The sequence below is a fragment of the Sorex araneus genome, chromosome 1, assembly GCF_027595985.1.
Source record: "Sorex araneus isolate mSorAra2 chromosome 1, mSorAra2.pri, whole genome shotgun sequence".
Lineage (NCBI taxonomy): Eukaryota > Metazoa > Chordata > Mammalia > Eulipotyphla > Soricidae > Sorex > Sorex araneus.
The window spans coordinates 339,333,563-339,354,125 of NC_073302.1; the positions used below are offsets into that span (position 1 = coordinate 339,333,563).

General features: G+C 51.0%; 1 protein-coding gene across 1 annotated transcript; it reads right to left on the reverse strand.

Moving 5' to 3' along the window:
- Nucleotides 1–3,640: 3,640 nt before the first annotated feature.
- Nucleotides 3,641–16,528, reverse strand: PLPBP (pyridoxal phosphate binding protein). The gene is made up of 8 exons (XM_004606939.2): nt 16,390–16,528; nt 14,020–14,127; nt 13,680–13,715; nt 13,001–13,076; nt 8,820–8,954; nt 6,069–6,211; nt 5,598–5,696; nt 3,641–4,246 (listed from the first exon to the last, which is right to left on the reverse strand). The coding sequence occupies exons 1-8, from the start codon at nt 16,519–16,521 to the stop codon at nt 4,118–4,120; spliced, it is 858 nt and encodes a 285-aa protein (XP_004606996.2). The 5' UTR covers nt 16,522–16,528; the 3' UTR covers nt 3,641–4,117.
- Nucleotides 16,529–20,563: the final 4,035 nt, after the last annotated feature.

Sequence of the window (20,563 nt, forward strand, 5' to 3'; positions counted from 1 at the left end):
CGGCGCTGGTCCCCTCAGGGGCACGTCTCTGGGCACGAACCACAGCAATGATCTATGGTCTTCTCTGTGATCGGGCCCTCGAGAGCCTTTTTCTTTACCTGAGGGGAGAAGAAAGGTCAAACCCTCCGGCTGGAAATCTTCTTTTCTTCCTTCTGGGTTTTGCAGGCGCTCCCAGCTGTGTCCAGAGGTCACTCTCACAGTGCTCAGGGGCCCCTAGGTGCCAGGGGTGAAACCAGGCTCCCGCACGCAAAGCGGGCCTCAGCCCTTGAGCTCTCTCTGGCCTAGCGACTGGGAATCTTGTGCCTTTAATCTCATCGCTGATGTAACAAGCCAGACAGAATTCCCAAACTGGTCACTTCCTGCTGCAAGACACACACCCCTATGGATGCTTCAGGAACCGGTGGGTGAGGCCTTCCCTCCCCTCAGCTTACAGGGCTGAGGCGGGCTACTGTCCTGAGGATAAAGGTGTCTGGGATTTAAGGATGCCTCCCTGCGCAACGTCATTCCTCTTTTGTCTAGCCGTAGGGACCAGAATTCATTACCAGTGTCGCTCTTGGGGTGAAGACCCTCACACTGAATGCTTCAGCCTGTGGGAAGGCTTGGAGCTGGGAGAGAGACGCCCGTGAGGGAAACGGAAGAGAAGGCCAGGGTCAACTCCACTGTAAATGGAGTTGAATTCTCTCAACCACCATCCCTCGAGGCTTCAAAGTTTGTTTTTTTGTGGTTTTATTTTAATTTTCTTTTTGCACCAGGGTATGTCTATTTGGGTGAAGAATCTCAGAGGGCTGCGTGAATGTCTGTCTCACATGCCGGAAGCTCAGGGGTGATCCCTGGCACTGCACGGTCCCCTGGGCCTCACCAGGAGTGACCCCCCCAGGCATGGAGCCAGGAGCCCCAGAGCACCTTTGCGTGTGGCCCCAAAATAAAAAGTGTCACTTGTCAATAGACTAAATACAACAGACTATAAGTGTACACGGTCAACTAGAAACAAGACATTCCCGGCCCAGCTCCTAGCATTTGGCACCTCTGAAGCTAAGATCAACCTAACCACATGCTGCTTACCAGCCGTTGCAGCTCGAGATGACGGGAGGCCCCAGGGACCTCCTGGATTAGAAATCAAACACCTGAGCTTCTTTCTTGCCCTGCCACCATCCGTCACTGACATCATCTAAGCACTGAACCTTCGACAGGGCTCCGTGTCCCCTTCACGAGAACATGGCCAGAGAGCTTAAATGGTGGGGGCCGGAGAACTGGAGGGTGGCTGAGCTCTTGGTCACGTGCTGCGTAGCAAGGCCAGCGGCCACCTACGTAGATGATGGTCGTCCCCAGGCTGGGCATGCCACTTGCTCGGTAAGTTTATGCTCTGACCACACACTGCGGGCTACCCTGATAATGCATTTCCCAGACTGCGTCGCTAAACAATGAGACAGTCTCTGCACTGAGATTTTTTTTTTCTTTTTTGAGTCACATCCAGTGCTGCTCAGGGCTTACTCCTGCCTCTGTGCTCAGGGGTCCCCTCCTGTGTGAGGTTGCCTGGACCTAACCCAGGTTGGCTGTGTGAAGGCACAAGTAGTGCTGACCCACTGCTGGAGATGGTTTGGAGAGACAACTTCCCGGGGAAGCCCTCGGGTGCTCCCAGGAGCCCGAGCGCCAAGCCTTGGAGGCAGACAGGCCTATCGAGGCCTCTAGGACCATGCTGCCGCCCAAGAGTCCTGGCGTGCCTGCTCTGGTGAACACTGGGAGCCTTCAGGTCTGCCACCCTTCGTGTCCAGAAACAATAGGACCACGGAGAGAGGGGCAGAGAGAACACAGCAGGTGGGGCGCTTGCATGCATTTGACCCAAGTTTGATCTCCAGTAGCCCAGGTAGTTCTTTGAACCTGCCAGCAGTGATCTGAGTGCAGAGCACAGCGGGGGTGGGGGTGGGGAGGGCGGGGGTTGGGGGACAACCAAGACAACAAAAATATGACCACAGCTCTGCTCACTTTGCTCTCCGCTGGCAGCGCTGGCTTATGTGGGTCCTGGTCATACTTGATTCCCCACCCCCACCTTTTTTTTTTTATGCTTTCGGTTTTCAGGCTACAACCAGCAGTGCTAGGGGGTGTTCTGGGGTGTTCCGTGTGTGGTGCTGGGGACTGAGCCAGGGTTGGCTATGTGCAAGGCGAGTGCCGTAACCCCCGAACTCTCTCCAGCTCCCGATTTTAGCTGGGTCTGGTCAGCCTCTTGGGGGTCTCCCCCTTCTGCCATCCTGGGCCCCATGCGCAGGCAGGAAACGGCTTCCAAGCACAGGGTCCTAGCCAGCTAGGGGAAGGTGTGACGGAGCAAAAAGAATCTAAAGATTCTGTAAGAATCAGCTGCTTGGGAAGGCCAGGTCCCCCCCTCAGCCACTGTCCTGCTCTCCAAAGGATGAATCTGTGTCCCTTCGGTTGGCTGACAGTGGAACCCCAATGCCTGACCCCTCAGGTTATCCAACGTCGCCATCTAGAGGCAGTTTATTGAATTTCTTTTTATTTTAAAGTTGGGGGTTGGTGGTGGGGAGGGCACTCTCGGGGACGCCGAGGGGTTCCTTCAGGCCCTGCACTCAGGAATTACTCCTGGTGGGCTCAGGGGTCCATATGAGATGCTGGGGATCGAATCCAGGTCGGCTGTGTGCAAGGCAAACGCTCTGCCCGTTGTGCTATCTCTCTGGTCTCAACGTATTAGAATTCCTTTAATCAGGAAGTCTGCACGTTACCACCGCCTCCTGTCCTGAGAGCTCAGGATCTCTCTCATGGAACTTTGGCTACATCAGTAGCCCAAGGGAAGTCCTGCTCCCGACGGCTGGCACCGTGCCAAGTGATGGGCACAGCTGTTTCCTGTTTGGCTCCCATTCCCTCACATTAGATTCACTACACCAGAGCATAAAAAATAAATCCTTTAATTGCTCTATAATTGGCACAGATGGCATAATTCAAACTCACATTTTTTATTTAATAGTCTCTGAAATATCACACTCTAGCTCTGATTGGAACAGTACAAGAATCATGATGGTTTAAGTCTTACAAAATTACATTCAGCAGAAGCATTATGTTCTGGAAGTTATTTTGTATAATTAAAGATGGGGGCTTGAATAAATAAAAACCAGCAGAAAATAGGAATCCAGGCAGTGGTCACCTGCCACGACCGAATTGTGCTTTCTGACTGCAGAGCCGGCACTCCCCGACCCACAAGGAGCAGCAGGATGCTGGTTACAGAGCAGGCATGGGGCATGGGTGGGAACCCCCAGGCCAGCCCTGGTGGGAACACTGTGAAGAGACTGGGAAGGAACCTTCCAACTCTGGGGAGGTAGGAGCTAGATAGGTCCTCTGGTGGAAGATAGCCTTGTCACTCACTTACACTGCAGGGCCCAAGGAGGAAGATGTTAAAAGGCCGAGTCCTATTACTGTCACTCGGGAGTCTACAAGGTCATGGCTACAGGGGGGCCAATGCCACAGACTCTGGTCAGTGACAACTTGGGTTTGGCGCATGAACGTGAAAGTGACCAGTGCTGCTGTGCCAGTGCAAACACAGATATTGTGTGTGAGTGCGTGTATGTATGTATGCATGTATGCATGTAATATATGTGTGTATGTGTCTATATGTGTGTGTGTGTGTGTGTGCACGTGTGTATGTGTGTGTGTGCACGTGTGTATGTGTGTGCGGTGTTAACAGAAACACCTAGGGCAGCAGAGATGATAATCTGGTAGGGGCTTGTAAACACGAGTAAGTTTCTGTTAAATAAGATGGCAAATGTGAACTCCTCTGCTCAGGGTGACACAGACAGGCATCAGGGAGTCCCTCAGCTGGCCAGCCGGCCGGCACCCCTGGGCAGCACTGAATCCCGAACTCAATGACTGGCTACTGACTCGGTATTTATTTTGCTGAAATGCCTGAATTTCTCAGATCCCAACCGATGCCACTGCCTGGCGTGAATTTCTGCTGTCGGACACAGCGAACAGAGGGTTTCTGCCAATGCACATCACTAGTCTGATCTCCAGCCCCGAGCCCGGAAAGTGTGGTTGTGCTGGCACATGGGGAACATCGGAACCGACACCAGGGGATGCGTGATTGGCCTTCCTGGCAGGGTGGCCGCCGGGCGCCTCAGTGGGCTTGCGCCACCTCGACCGGGGCCTGCAGGTCTGTTGAAGACTTATCCTGGGCTTTCTTGGTGTAGTCACGCTCTCCAAAGATGGTGCTGCCGATGCGGACATTCGTAGATCCAACTTCAATCTGTGGGAAAGAAGTTTCAAGGGGGGAATGAAAGAAGCCTGTGCTGACGCGGTGCCCCTGGATCGTGCTCTTGTGGGAAACTCCACCAGCTCGACGAGCGTGTTTCAGGATGGGGAAGGATTTCCTTGGCTCTCCCGGTGGTGGGACTCTGAGCAGCACGGAGTTGGCTAGTGCCAGGGGTGTTGGACACACGGGCCAGCAGACACCCCCCCACACAGAGGCCATACAGAGGAAAAAGCCTCTTTAACTCTCTGAGCAGGACTTCATTCCACGGTACTTGTCAACACACATTATTTTTAACAACAAAGTTCTGTGGTTGGAGTGGGAGTACAGCAGACTGGGTGCTCCCCCTTGTGTAGCCGACCCGGGTTCCATCTCTGGCACTCTGTGTGGTCCCCAGTCTTGCTGGAAGTGATCCCTGGGTGCTCGGGGCTGCTAGGAGCTAAGCCATGAGCACCTCCAGGTGTGGCCCCAAAACAGACAGATAAAAGTGAAACTTCAAATTATGGCATGACCACTTACTGTCATCAGTCCAGGCCCATTGATTTATACAGATGACTTGTTAAATTGATCATTTATAGTACTACAAACGATTAATTTCTTATTTTCCTTAATGTATGATTAGGGAACTGTACTGGGTTTAAAAGAATGCATCAAAAAATAAAATGTGTCATGCTATATGATTTCTATACATTTCCCTTTGAAGGAAAGCAAAGGAGGCAATTAGAGAAGCTGAGTCACTGCTCCTAGGTACCCAACTGCACAGAGGCATTTGGGTTTTGGGCCACGCCTAGTGATGCTCAGGAGTTAGTCCTGGCTCTGCACTCAGGGATCACTGCTGGTGGTACTTGCAGGACCATACGGGATTCTGGGGACTGTCAGGTTGGCCATGTTCACCTCCTCTACTATCTCTCCAGCCCTACTATGAGGCATTCTGAAAGTTTCTCCAGCACAAGTGGATTCATTAAAAAAAAAATAAATTCTGGGGTTGGAGTGACAGTGCAGTGGGTAAGGCACTTGCCTTGCACGCAGCCAACCTGGGTTCAATCCCCCACATCCCATATAGTTCCCTGAGCACCACCAGGAGTAATTTCTGAGTGCAGAGGCAGGAGTAACTCCTGAGCACCACCAGGAGTGACCCCCAAAACCAAAAAACAACAAAAACAAAAACTGTGTGGAGGTCACTCGTGGTGGTCCTTGGGCTGGGCCATACCCCGCGGTGTTGGGCATCTAACCCGGGGCTTTGCACATACACAACACCCGCTGACCCACTCGCCTACCAGTCAGCTTCCGGCTACGGCCAGTGGACCTTGCCCCTGTGGCACAGAGGCGGCGGTCCGAGGACACTCACTGCGTGCTGGAAGTCCACCGACATGCCCATGCTGAGCTCGACCTGGTCGGCAGGGATGCTCATCTTGTCACACAGCTGCTGGCGGAGGGACAGCAGCACCTGTGGGGGACAGGCAGGGTCACACTGGCCGCCTCCCTGCTGGCAGAGCGCCTGCAACGGGCTGACAGGCATCGCGCTGACCACAGGACGGGCAGGGAAGCTGCAGGGAGCTCTGGTGGATGCGCCCTTTCCCGAGAAGCTGGCGGGGAAGAAGGGGCGAGTGTCCTTCCCAGCCACGCACAGCTGGGGTGCAGCAGCTGGAAAGGGCGCCGGGAGATTTTCTGACGAGAAGAGAAGAGAAGCGGCTGTTGGGTGGCACCCGAAGGCCCTCTCTGGGCTCCCCTGGCATTTACTGCCGGTCCCGCAACCGCGATTCAGTCTGATCTGCTGCTGCTGGGGTGCCAGGGCCACCCCCAAGCCGGGCTCCCGTACCTGGAAGTCTGGATTTGGTCCTCGGCTCAGGTCGTGCCCGAAACTGCCTATGGTCATCAGTCCCACAAACTCCAGGCTGGGGCACTTGGTGTTTATGTGTTCCACCACGGCCACCGTCTCCGAGGGCAGGAGGCCATGTTTACCTTTGCAAAAAAAGACAAATTACTGCCATCAAAATGACCCAAGTGCTGTAGGAAAGCCCCGTTTTCTCCGGCTGCCTTCAAACAGAGCAGCTGACTCTGGACTAGGGTTTTCTCTCCCCCGCCCCAGTTTATTTAAACACTGCGACTTACAGAGTTAAGACGCCTTTGTCACAGACATTCAATATTCCAAGCCCAGTTCCACTGCCACTGTCACCTTCTCTCACCACTGTCCCCATTTTCCCAACCAGCCCTCGGGCCTGCCCCTGTGGCAGGCCCCAAATAATTTATTTTATTGCTTATTATAACTAAATGGCTAATTCATACTGTTGGCCTTCTGTTGGGACTTTCTGAAAGAACTTGTACTCAGGTCCCAAAGAATAATTTTGTAACTGTGTTTTTTTTTAGGTTGCTACCCTTTGGGTCAGGCTCTGAATTTTTCAGGGTAAGAGTGAAAACTGAATTAAAAATAAGAAGAGAGCCAAAACTGGATTCTCTATATTTCGGTATCTGAGCTGAGAGAACATACACAGCCTTCCTTGGGATAGGAATAAGATTCACATTGCCCAAACGCCACTGAACCTGAAAATGACCTTTCCAAACCTGATTTCTCTACAGTTACAGTCTCATAAATTTGTAAAACAATATGAAGTCTATATTAAGCAATATGACTACTGGAAAAATTTAGTTGAGTTTCTAATTAGGAATGAGAGGAAAGTTATGATCACACAAATGATTACTGGTTAGGCAGCTGTAAGAACTACTGATATTCTTTCCCTCATTTATCAAAGGGAGATGCTGAGAACATTCACTAAACTTTAGCTGGGCCAAACTATAGCTAACGGAGTTGAAATGATATAACGTACCTGATCTGGAGTCAATGTTCCACTTACCTATAGAGCTAATGTAACAGTTATAATCTAGGTGCATGCAAATAGAACAGCTGCTAAAAAGTACTGAATGCTCTGCGCCAATTCCTGAGAGCTTTTTCTTTAATACTCCAACAGGTACACTGAACGACCTCTATTCCCAGTGAGGAAACTGAGACGGAGGTAAAGGACCTCTTCTAAGATCACACAACTAAGAACTCAGCGACTGGATTTGAACCCTGGGAGCCTGCCCTCAGGCCTTACGTGGAACAAAGGTCCTCACTGTGTCCCTCAAGTTCAGACTCCTGGATACTGGTGTTCTGATAGTCGTAAACACCGACTCTTCTCTGTGGACACGCCTGGCAATGCCGAAGGGCTATTCCTGGCTCTGTGCTCAGCAGGCAAATAGCAGGGCTGAATATCTGAGAGCTGAGGGGAACGGCAGGGCTGAGTATATCCGGGAGCTGAGGGGAACGGCAGGGCTGAGTATCTGAGAGCTGAGGGGAATGGCAGGGCTGAGTATATCCGGGAGCTGAGGGGAATGGCAGGGCTGAGTATCTGAGAGCTGAGGGGAATGGCAGGGCTGAGTATCCGGGAGCTGAGGGGAACGGCAGGGCTGAGTATCTGAGAGCTGAGGGGAATGGCAGGGCTGAGTATCCGGGAGCTGAGGGGAACGGCAGGGCTGAGTATCTGAGAGCTGAGGGGAATGGCAGGGCTGAGTATCCGGGAGATGAGGGGAATGGCAGGGCCAACAGTGTGACTGTATGCAGGGCTGGGGACGGCTGCACTCGAGGCGAGTGCCTTAGCCCTGGATGATTTCTCCGGCCAGTAAACACCATTCACCGGGCAGCTTACAAGAAAGACAGGAGGGCTGCTGTGTCAACAGCTTTATCTGCATTGTCACAGTCAGTCCTCCGAGCCCTCTGAATAGGCACTGCTGTGTGTTCCTGCAGAGACACAAGGAGGGCAGGACACCAGGCCAACGGCACGCGGCTGGAAGGCGGCGGTGCTCCAGGCCAGGGGCCACTGATGCTCATGTTTAGGCTCGTGCTGGCTTGTTCCAGTTAACTGAGTCCCTGAGGACAAGCACTGACGACAGCTTAAGCCTGTCCCCCAGGGTGGGCAGATGAAGGCTACTGAAGAGCTGGGGACTGGGCTAGGAGAAAGCTCCACGCTGAGCACAGGCTTGGCAGATCGTGGCCTGGGTCCAATTCTTAGGGCCAGGGAGTGCTACCACCTCAGCTCTCGGGTACTCGGCTCTACTACCCACTTGCTTTCTTTTTTTTTTCTTTTTGGGTCACACCCGGCGATGCTCAGGGGTTACTCCTGGCTCTGCACTCAGGAATTACTCCTGGTGGTCATGAGGGGAACATATGGGATGCTGGGAATTGAACCCTGGTCGGCTGCATGCAAGGCAAATGCCCTACCTTCTGTGCTATCGCTCCAGCATATCCACTTAGCTCTCGGATACTCAGCCCTACTATTCACTTAGCTCTCAGTGGCTCTAAATGGCCCTACTATCACCTCAGCTCTTGTGTACTCAGCCCTACTATCCACTTAGTTCTTGGATATATTCAGCCCTACTATCCACTTAGCTCTCAGGTTTTTGGCCCTACTATACACCTCAGCTTTTGGGTACTTGGCCCTGCTATCAACTTAGCTCTTGGAAACTCGGCCTCTACTACTCTGAGTTCCAGACCCTTCCAGGGATGAGAGATACCATTGTGCCCCAATCAACTTACTCTCCTCGCCACTGGTGTTGATCTGGACCATAACTTTGAGTCTTTCAGGAGAACCTTTTTTCTGCCATGAACTGTTCACTTTGTCAGCCAGCTTCACGGAATCCACCGTCTCCAGCATGGAGAGATTGGGGACGGCTGTAACGACAAAGAGGCAAAGCAATTCTCTAGTCATCTGCCTGCAGTGAGCAACACACGGCAGACCCTTCCTTGGGGAAGCTGGGAAAGTAATGAATCCCAAAGGAGACAGAGAGGGAAGTCTCAGAGCAGCCAAGATCTAGGTAAGTTTGACTAGACACTGTTTGAATGTCACTCCATCTTCAAGTCAGGACCCTCAAACACCGGGCTAACCTTCACAGTCTATCCAGCAAAAGGCCAAGGACCCTGCAGCCAGCATACCACGGAGAGGCTGCACACGTGTCCAGGCCCCACGGCGCTGAGAACTGCAGGTTTATCTGATGAGACTGCAGTATAAATCGACAGGGGTTGCAATACAGAGCTTTGCTTTATGCGAATGAGGCACAGGATTTGCTCACCAGCATCCAAACCCAAACAACAACTTGTCCGGGCCAAAGCGCATCCTGGGACACAGGGTTCCGGCCTGTTCTGAAGCGCTCTGGGCTACAGGAGCTTATTTAACAAGGACACAGGAATGACCTAGGCCCCAAAGCTAAATGAGGCCAGCCTTAGTAAGACAGGTGCAGAATAAAATAATAAAGTTTGTTTTTTATCACCAGGTGTATATAAAGATGGCTGGGAGGGGCCCGAGGGACAGTACGGCGGGGAGGTCCTTTGCCTGCACACAGCCAACCTGGTTAGACTCCCCAAAGCTGCATCTAGAAATCAGTTCTGGTCTCAGCTAACTCCTCACAGCAGGAGTTACTTTCACAGGGCGATGCTCCAGGCGACATGCGAAGCACTTCGTACTCGCTATTTTCTCTTGGTTTCCATTGCGTGTCACAAAGAGCGATTAGCTCCAGTTTACAGGTGGGAAAAAAGGCCCAGAAGGATGAAGTTTATTCAAATTTACAAATTTACAAAATTAACACATGGTGCTTGTGACTTGAAGGCAAACCTACCTACTCCCTGTATTTCTTTTTCTTTTTGTGGTGCCAGTGACAGGACCCACGGGTCTTCTCCCAGTCCATGCTATACTTTGCTTAAGAAAGACTCTTAAGAGTCTTACTCTCTCTCTCCGTACATATGCAAGCAATGCTGGATGTGGCCCTCAAACTAAAAAATGACAGTTTATACATGATTGATGAAAAAACAAAGTAAGCGATATAGAAGTGTATACAGTAAGAAGTCAGAGCTACCAATATACCCCCTGGTGTTTGTTTTTTCCAGAAAGGGGCCAGACTGGACACTATCTCTGAGCCACATTCCCAGCACAATCTTTTTTTGTTTGTTTTGGGGCCACACCTGGCGATGCTCAGGGGTTACTCCTGGCTCTGCCTGGGGGACCACAGGGGATGCTGGGGATCTAGTCAGGTTGGCTGCGTGCAAGGCAAACAACCTCCTTGCTGAACTGTCACCCCGGCCCCTCCCAGCCCTCTTTATATATACCTGGAGATAAACTTTTAATATTTTATTTTGCACCTGTCTTATTAAGGTTGGGTATTACTGATTCCTGGACTTTTATATCTTTTGTACTTGTGATTTGCCTTTCTGTTTTTGCCTATGTTTTCTTTATGGAGTAAAAAATTAAGCTCTTTATGTATTCTCAGGGCTGGAGCAATAGGACAGTGGTAGGGCGTTTGCCTTGCACTCGGCTGACCCGAGTTTGATTTCTCTGCCTCTCTTGGAGAGCCCGGCAAGCTACCGAGAGTATCCTGCCCACACAGCAGAGCCTGGCAAGCTACCTGTGGCATATTCGATATGCCAAAAACAGTAACAAGTCTCATAATGGAGACATTACTGGTGCCCGCTTGAGCAAATTGATGAGCAATGGGATGACAGTGACAGTGATGTATTCTCAACACTAACTTCCTCTCTCTGGGGTGGGGACACTCAGCAGTGCTTATGCTTATGTGGGTACAGGAGGACACCTACCAGACCTACCAGCTCAGGAGACCATGGAGTGCCATGACTGAACCCAAGGCTTTTTTTTTTTTTCTTTTTGGGTCATACCCAGCAATGTACAGGGGTTTCTCCTGGCTCTGCACTCAGGAATTAGTCCTGGTGGTGCTCAGGGGACCATATGGGATGTATGGGATGCTGGGATTCAAACCCGGGTCGGCCACGTGCAAAGCAAACACTCTACCCACTGTGCTATTGCTCCAACTCCCTAAGGCTTCTTTTTTAAAAAATAATATTTTAAACTAATCGCCTTGAGATACATAGATACAAAGTCGTTCCTGACTGAGTTTTAGTCACGCAATATTCCAGCACCCATCCCTTCATGAGTGCACATTTCCCGCAATAAACTAGGGCTTTGACACCCAGCTTATATGCGCCTTATCTCCTTTGAAAAATATTATTTTTCTAGTGAAAAATATTTTTGTCTCAGTCTGTGCTTCTCTTTTGGTTTGAAGTACACAAAACTCTAATCTGTGTGTAATCAAACCTGCTCCTTCTTTTGTGGCTTCCAGACTTGGTGTTTTCTTAAGGCTTTCCCTTAGCCTGAGAAAATAAAAAAAGTTTCTCTGTATTTTCTCCTAATAGCTCCAGTCTTGATTTTCAAGATAAGATTCTTTAACTGGAATGTATGCTGTGTGAAAAGGAATCTAATTATTTCTCAAATAAATAGTTACCTGTCCCATGGTGGTCTAGAAAGGATAAATATGTGACCCTCTTCCTCCACACAGGATAAACAGCTTTTTATTTTTTTTCTTTTTGGGTAACACCCAGCAATGTACAGGGGTTACTCCTGGCTTTGCACTCAGGAATTACTCCTGGTGGTGCTCGGGAGACCATATGAGATGCTTGGAATCGAACCTGGGTTGGCCGAGTGCAAGGCAAACGCCCTCCCCACTGTGCTCTCACTCCAGCCCCAAGATGAACCGGCTTCTTTTATTTTTATTTTTTTTTTGCTTTTTGGGTCACACCCAGCGATGCTCAGGGGTTACTCCTGGCTTTGCACTCAGGAATTACTCCTGGCGGTGCTTGGGGGGACCATATGGGATGCTGGGGATCGAACCTGGGTCGGCTGCGTGCAAGGCAAAACGCCCTACCCGCTGTGCTATCGCTCCAGCCCTGATGAACCGGCTTCTGAAGAGCTACCGAGACACCCGCTCCCAGGGGGAAGGCTGGGACCCAGAGCAATCAGACAGATGCCCCAGCATGAAGGAAACAACGGGCTTCAAGAACCGGGAAGGCTGCCATGAAGGTCACTGATCCTTAGGGAAACAGGTGAGGGGCATCCCTAAGCAGCGTCTGGGACCGGCACGGGAGGATGGTAGGGATGGAGGGTGGCTGACTGAATTCTGGGGAGCCGAGAATCTGGATGTAGCTCTATGTCAAAGGAGAAACCGCTGGATCACACATGCTCAGTCTGTCACCCCCTGCCCTGCCACCCCACACTGTGCTTCTCAGGTGCTGGGTTTCAGATAGTTACCCAACAGAGACAAAGATAAAACACGGGCTGGGAATAGGGCAGTGGGCAGGGCATTGGCTTTCTACCAGCCAATCTGGGGCTGATGCTGGCACCCCCTACCGTCCCTGAGCCCGCCAGGAGCGATTCCAACCACAGTGCCAGGAGGACGCCCTGAGCACTGCTGGGTGTGGCCCCTCCTGCAAAACACACACACACACACACATTCATAAAACAGACTGACCTACATGAAATAAAAAACTTCTCTGGTATAAAAACACCACCATCAAGAAGGTGAAAAGAGGGGCTAGAGTGATAGTACAGCAGTGGGTAGGGTAATGGCCTTGCACGTGGCAGGCCCGGTTCCATCCCCTGCACCCTATACGGTCATCCAAGCACCACCAGGAGTGATCCCGGAGTGCAGAGCCAGGAATCACCCCCGAGCCCAGCTGGGTGTGGCCAACCTCCTCGTATCTCCCAAAAAGAACAGTCCAAGAACTTAAATTCTCCCCACAACAAACTCCCAAACACAAATGGCGAATTAGGAATATTTAAGAATCTGTTCCCTCTTCCAGAGAAAGTGATCATAAGGGATACAACAATGGGAGAAGAAGGGGGCAGAGCTTTCTCTGCATACTGTGTTTTATCTTACCCATCAATTTGTTGACATTTTGTTTCTGTAGGTGTCCAATGAAGTGCCATTTAATGTCAGGACATGAAGACAGAACCTGAAAAGGTAACCAAGTTCACCTTAGATTTAATGCTGACGCTGCCAGTCCAAACACTCTTATCTTTCACATCTATGCAATCAACTACCTTCACCACCTGCTGCCAGCTCCAAAGGGTACTTCAAGCAACGCTTAAGGTCACTGTTTTGCTTCTCATCCTCTCTCCCATCAACTCTCAACTTTCAGATCTCACCCACTAAGAATGGAATGACTAAAGCTTTCAGATTTCAAAAGGATTCAGGATGATAATAAGTCTGAAAATCACCACACACAGCATCAACAGAGGAGAAAACGACAAGGTTAATAAAGAAAAAATCTAGCTGGGAAGTATCTGGGATGCAAGGGGAACAGTCTCACCCCCCACTCTAAAACCTAGCCATTGACCAGGGCCTCATTTTCAAATACAGAGCCAAGAGTCACAGGCTTGTTGGTCAAGGCTGAGTCCCCCCTTGAACACATATTTTCTTAGTCTCTTTACTTGCCGTGCTTTTTTCTCCTTTCCTCCCCACCCATCTTTCTTAGTTGTGTTCAATAAAAACCATCTTGATAAGCAAATGCACACACAAATTAGAGACAAATGAAAAAAATGAGGCATCCACTCACTTTAGGGTTTGATGCTTTTTCAAGTAGTTCTTGAACCTAAAGGGGGAAACAAAAGAAGACACTTCCAAAAGGAATTTGGAAAAAATGCCATTTGGGATGGCGGGGGCATCCACCCAGGCTTAGGGGGCTCCTGGGAATAGTTGGCCCTGGCAGTATGCTGTTATTTGGTGTAACACGTGACCATGACATTCGTGGGTTATACCGGCGGGGCTGGGGGCGGCGGTGGGGTGGGCGAGGGAGGGGGCAGCGTGCTGCACAGGGGCTGCACTGGCCTGGAGCACTCACGGCATGAGCGCCAGCCCCCAGAGCCATCCCCGCACCCCAGCATACGGCTCCTTACGTAGTTCTCCCCGAAAATGCGCTGGCCATGCCCATAGGCCTCGATCACCATGTCCGCAGGTTTGGTTTTGCTGACGGCTACCAGCCGGGGCTGGATGGCAGGGAGATCCTGTAAGAGGCAAAGGAGCCCAGAGTGAGTTGGTCTGGGCAAATTAGTCCGACATACTGTGAGATCATGTCATAAAAATACAGGTTTTTTTTTTTCCTCCAGGCCAGCAACACCGGGGATCCAGACGGAGGAGGTGCAGCCAGCACACCTTGTCCAGATGGAGCCCTGGCGACACTGAGCAGCAACTAACACGGCTCCGGTATGTGGGACTGGGACACATCCGAACCGTGCGGCCGCATTTCTAAAAACTGAAAACATACAATCTTTTAATGGAAAACTAATTATCAAATGCTTCCTTAGTAGGGCTGTCTTTCTCGGGGGGAAACTCCAACAACAATAGTGAGTTTTGTGTTGAAGTATGGAACGTAATCAAGGTAAAGAGAAAATGAAGTGAAATTCATCAGTTATACAGTTGGGGGTGGGGGTATACTGGGGATTTTGGTGGTAGAATATGTGCACTGGTGAAGGGATGGTGTTTGAATATTGTATAACTGAGACATAAACCTGAGAACTTTGTAACTTTCCACATGGTGATAAAATAAAAATGAAAAAATATATACAGGTTTTTTTAAAAAATAGGAGCAATACCTCACACCCATGAGGCTGGCAGGACCCCTACATGACGTGCTGGTACATGCAAAGCGAATTCGCTACCTACAGTAATCTGCCCATTTCCTGGGAATCCACTTTTTAAGGAACTGCAGAGGGCTGGAGCGATAGCACAGCGGGTAGGGCGTTTGCCTTGCACACAGCTGACCCGGGTTCGATTCCTCCGTCCCTCTCAGAGAGCCCGACAAGCTGCCGAGAGTATCCCGCCCGCACAGCAGAGCCTGGCAAGCTACCTGTGGCGTATTCGATATGCCAAGAACAGTAACAACAAGTCTCACAATGGAGATGTTACTGGTGCCCGCTTGAGCAAGTCGATAAACAACGGGAGGACAGCGACAGTGACAGTGACAGTGCTAAGAAATGTCACTCGTGGCTTTTGAAACGCCAGGGCAAGTGATTTCCGAAGGTCCATCTGGTCCAGGTGTGATTGTTAATCTTGTTCTCACCATCCAAGGTAGACTGCTCAGGGTAACTACTTTCTTGTTCAACTAATCAAAATCAGAGCTGAGCCCTGGACATCGGAAGCACAAGCTCAGGATCAGGCCTCCCCGACTCCCTCTCCGGGTCTATACCCAGCACACAAGGCTTTGCAGGTTCTGGGCAAAACAAACCCAAACGGGGCCAAAGGATTCCCCTCCTTCAGCTCCGGGTTCAGGTACCCCGCCAACCCGGGATATGCACAGAATCGCAGGATCTCCAAACGGCACTACTGGGCCTGAGAGAGAGAATAGTGCGTGGAGCGCTTGCCTTGCACGCGGCCTAACTGGCTTTGATCTGGGGTACCCTATTACGGTCCTCCGAGCCCACCAGAAGCAACCCCAGAGCACAGAGCCAGGAGTATGCCCTGAGCACAGAGCCAGGAGTGAGCCCTGCGCACTGCTGCTGGGCATGTGCTCCCTCCCCCACAAGCCGCATGATCAGCCTCATGTCATAGCTCCTGTTTGTGCCACACCCAGAGGTGCTCAGGGTTCACTTCTGGCAGGACTCGGGGCACCATGAGGTACCAAGGCGGGCGCCTTACCTACTGCACTGTCCCCCAAACCGAACCTCCAGAGTAAGCTTACGAGGGGAACCCCTACTTTTTCTTAGGGAGTGAGACTTTCTCTGGTTTGTCTTAGGACCACACCTGGGCATGCTCAGGGCTCACTCCTGGGGGGGGCTCGGGGGACGAGCACGGCCTGAACCCCTTCTGCGAGTGCAAGGCCAGCGCCCTCCCTTCTGCACGACCCTTCCCCACCCTGCGCGGCGCGTCAACGGCCTGATTAAAGACGCTATAAATGATTGATCAGAGAAACCTTTAACCTCTGCTCGGTCTGTCTCCCGCGGCGCCACTCCACTAAAAGGTCACCGCGAGGGCGCAGATCATCTGTGACTTTGGGGCTAATGAAATTCTAGGGGGACACGCGCCAGCCCCGTCCTGCCCCGAGGGCGCCACCAGCCGGGGCCTCCCCCCCCGGAGCCAGGCCGGCCCCTTCTCTCGCGCTGGCGGAGGAGCAGAGCTGACGTGCACGGAACATTTACTGGGCATTTACTGGGCATTGCCCAGCCGCGCCGCGGGCAGCTCGGTCCGCGGCTGCCGGGCGCTGCCCACCTCCCTTCCCGGCCCAGGTGCGGCCCAGGCCCGCCCCGCCCCACGCAGGGGTCCCGCCTCACCCGCGGCCGCCGCGCCACCGCCTGCTGCACGCGCTCGTTCACCGCCCGCAGGGCGGCCCCCAGGCCCAGCTCCGCCGACATGCCCCCGGCTCGCCACATTCCCCGGGGACCCCCGCAGAGCTCGGAGACCATCTTCCGGTCCCGCCCCGTCACGACTCGGCTGGGCCCAATCACCGCTCCCCGCCGCGTGCCCTCGTCCAATCGGCTCCGGGGCGTGGCGGCGCGCGGCCCCGCCCCTCGGCGACGGCCATGTTGAGGAGGTCGCCGCGGGGAGCTTGGCGGGTCCGGCCCCCAGGGACAGTGCTGGGCTGGTTCCAGCTGTCCTCGCACCCGCCGAAAACCCCGCCGGTTTCAGGGTCCTTTCTAAATGCCCCGCCGGCGTCCCCCTCCCTGGCCTTCGGAAGGACAAGTGATTCTCGTGCGGGATCCTCAGGAGCGAGATGCCCATATCCGCAGGGCGCCACTCGAATCTGTAATTACTTTGGTCTTGTCATCACCTGGACCTGTGATGAGGTTCAGTAGAGAAGTGTGATAGTTAATTGTGAAATCCCCACTAGGAAACGGAAAAGTTAAACATTTCACCGGCACATTTAATCCCAAAGTAGATAGTCTAAATAAGATTTCTGCATAAAACTGCTGAGGCAGACAGATTTGGGGTGCGGGCATGCTCTGATGGTAAGGTTGTTATTTATCTTGGGCCGTACCCAGCAATGCTCAGGGGTTGCTCCTGGCTCTGCACTCAGGACTCACTTCTGGTGGGCTAGGATGACCGTTTGGGGTGCCAAAGCAAGCACCCTGCCCTCTGCTCCCATCCTGGTAATGAGCTTCTGGTAAATTATAAAACTAAGAAAGGGCCCAGCCCTGAAACAACCTAATGGCATGCAGACCACATCTCTTTGAGATGCAAATGCTGAGCTCATTGGAGATGGAGAAACTGAGCCACCACCCAGAGAAGAGTGGATCCCTCAGAAAGAAGCTACAGCAGAACAGCAGAACCTATCTGTATGAGACTGCAGGACCATCAACCAAGGCGGTTCCTGTGACAACTAGCCTCCTTCTGAAAGCTATCATACAATCCTTTGCTTTTTCATGCCTGTGTTTTCTCATGAACACCACTCTCTCTCTTCCCCCTCACGTAGCTCCAAATTTGGTTCAACGAAAACTATTTTACTTCACTGGTTCACCTCCTTTTGAAATTCTTTTCTGCAAGAGAAGGTGAGGGATCTGAAACGGAACCTAATGACGCAGATAAACTGGGGGTAGGTGGTGGTCCTGGTAATATACTTTAGGGAATAATGGAGATGGCTTCACCCGGAAAGAGCTCAATGGCATGAAGATCACATCCTTTTCAAATACAAATCCTGAGCTCTTTGTAAAGGAGAAACTGAGGCACCTTCCATATGCAGAGATCTAAGGCACCCCTCTGAGGGTGGACCCTTCAGGAAAAGAATTACAGAAGAATCTATGCAATTATGGAGAAAGCATCAACGTGCGGGGAGGAGACTGTGAAGGAACCATCACCAGTGCGAGGGATGAGATGATGGAAAGACCATCAACCAGACTTTCCTGTGGCAACACCTAGATTAAGTTTCATATATATGAAACTCCAGGAAAAGAACATTTGGAGGAATTGTCTGAGCTCCTCCTGAATTGGGGTTTGCTCCTCAAGTCTGCGTCTCTTGAACCCGGTCTCCTGCTCGTCTCTGTGACTTTGCTTGCATGCTTGTTCTTAAGCACGTATTTCTTTCCTTCTCCCCTTCTTGCATCTGAGTTACTAATAAAACCTATCTTGCTTCACTGTTTTGCTTTTTCCTGGGATTCTTTTCTTTTCTTTTCTTTCTTTTTGCTTTTTGGGTTACACCCAGCGATGCTCAGGGGTTACTCCTGGCTCATGCACTCAGGAATTACTCCTGGCAGTGCTCGGGGGACCATACGGGATGCTGGGAATCGAATCTGGGGTCGGGGAGCACTCTTCCTGAGGCTACCACCCTTTCGCCACTCTTTACCGAGCCGCCTGCAACAAAACCCAACAGAAAACCTTGGAATGACAACCCAGTGTACAGCTTTGCCTCCTAGCTCACCTCAATTTCTTTGGTGTGTGTAGTACAGTCGTGTTGAGACAGTTGGTAGTTCCCGTGGCTAGTTTTCCTTGTGGATGGTGAGCACAGGCAGCATCAGCCAGGCCAGCAACGGGTCAGCCACACATGCACCCCAACTCTTGACTGAGCATCCTGCATGGCTGCCCTTGTGGTCATGAGACATTTCCAAATTCTACAACCCTGAGAATCTAGGAGGAGTCATCAGGCTGGATGGGATGCAGCACAGAAGGAGACCAGTATAGTTCCACACTGAGCCTGGAACATCTCAGTAATCCCTCACACAGAGACTGGAGATGCCATAACTTAACACTGTCTTCTAAAGAAAGTTTTCCATCAGTTTGTTAGCAACTTTTTGATAATTAGCACTGTAGCACTGTTGTCCCATTGTTCATCAATTTGCTTGAGCGGGCACCAGTAACGTCTCCATTGTGAAACTTGTTACCGTTTTTTGGCATATCGAATACGCCATGGGGAGCTTGCCAGGCTCTGCTGTGCGGGCGGGATACTCTTGGTCCCTTACCGGGCTCTCTGAGAGGGGCGGAGGAATCGAATCCAGGTCAGCCGCATGCAAGGCAAACGCCCTACCCGCTGTGCTATCGCTCTAGTCCTCTGTGGTAATAAGTAACATAAACTATGGTGGGCCTGCTATGGGGGCATGCTTGAGGGGTGGTCAGGAAAACTGGAGATGACGACGGAGGGAAGATGATAACGGTGGTGGGCTGGTGCTGGAATATAGACTGCCTGTAACAAGTCATCATGAACAAGTTTGCAAACCCCAGGGTTTACATAAAATACAGGAGGAAAATTTACATAAGTAGGCCTTACCTATTTCATATAAACTCCAAAATTAGCACAGGATTTCTTTAAAAGTTTAATTTAACGACAGATAAGGCATGACTATTGCCATAATGCGATCCAAATATAAGTAAAATTTAATGCAATATACTTTAGATTCCAAGTTGAAAACTTAATTATGTAAATGAGAAGCATTTTATTATATTGTATTAAAGGGTTTTATTTTCATTATTTACATAGGTTAAAAAGTATACAGCAATCACAGATTGGCTCTAATTTTCTGATCACTCTATTTGTCATTTGTCTTCTGTGGGTTTTTATGTTTGTTTGTTTTCTTTTTTTGCCAACCCAGAGATGCGCAGGGATTACTCCTGGCTCTGCACTCAGAAATCACTCCTGACAGTGCTCGGGGGACTATATGGAATGCCAGGGATTGAAGCCGGGTTGCTGGCTTACAAGACAAGTGCCTTCCCCTCAACTCTGGCCCAGCTATTTGCCATTTCTTAAAGTTTTATGGGACCATGTGATATAAATTTGTTCTGTGCTTACGGAGGCAGGCTGGGAACGGGAGGGACAGTGGGGACATTGGTGGAGGGTCACCCCAGTGTTGTTAAAACACTAAATGCCCAAACAACTGATAATGAACAACTTTTGTAAATCACAGTGTTTTCATGTTTATTTATTTATTTATTTATTTATTTATTTATTTATTTATTTATTTATTCATTCTTTTTGGGTCACACCTGGCGATGCACAGGCATTACTTCTGGCTCTGTACTCAGGAATTACTCCTGGCCATGCTCAGGGGACCATATGGGATGCTGGGAATCGAACCCGGGTCGGGAACATGCAAGGCAAGCGCCCTACTCGCTGTGCTATCGCTCCAGCCCCAAATCACAGTGTTTTCAATAAAAATAAAAATTAAAAAAAACCTACAAGAAATTAAAACAAAACAAAACAAAATAAAACCCAACATACTCTTGAGCGTCCTGACCTGCGCTGGAACCTGGGGAACGGTAAGTTCATGATGGTGGGGACCCAGGGGGTCCCCACCACAGGGGGCCCACTACAGGGAAGCACTGAGCTCAACAGTCCGAAGACCAGACAGCAGCTGGCATGACAAGGAGAGAATCAGTGTCGTGAGGGAAAGCAGGCTTGGCTGTCGTCACTGTGGACAGAGTTCAGAGTGGAGTCCAGCTCTGCATTCAAGCGGGGTGCAGTTACGCTGGTGGAAAGGCTCCAATGTCTCCAGGTTGATTTGAGGGGCCTGTACTCCCGCT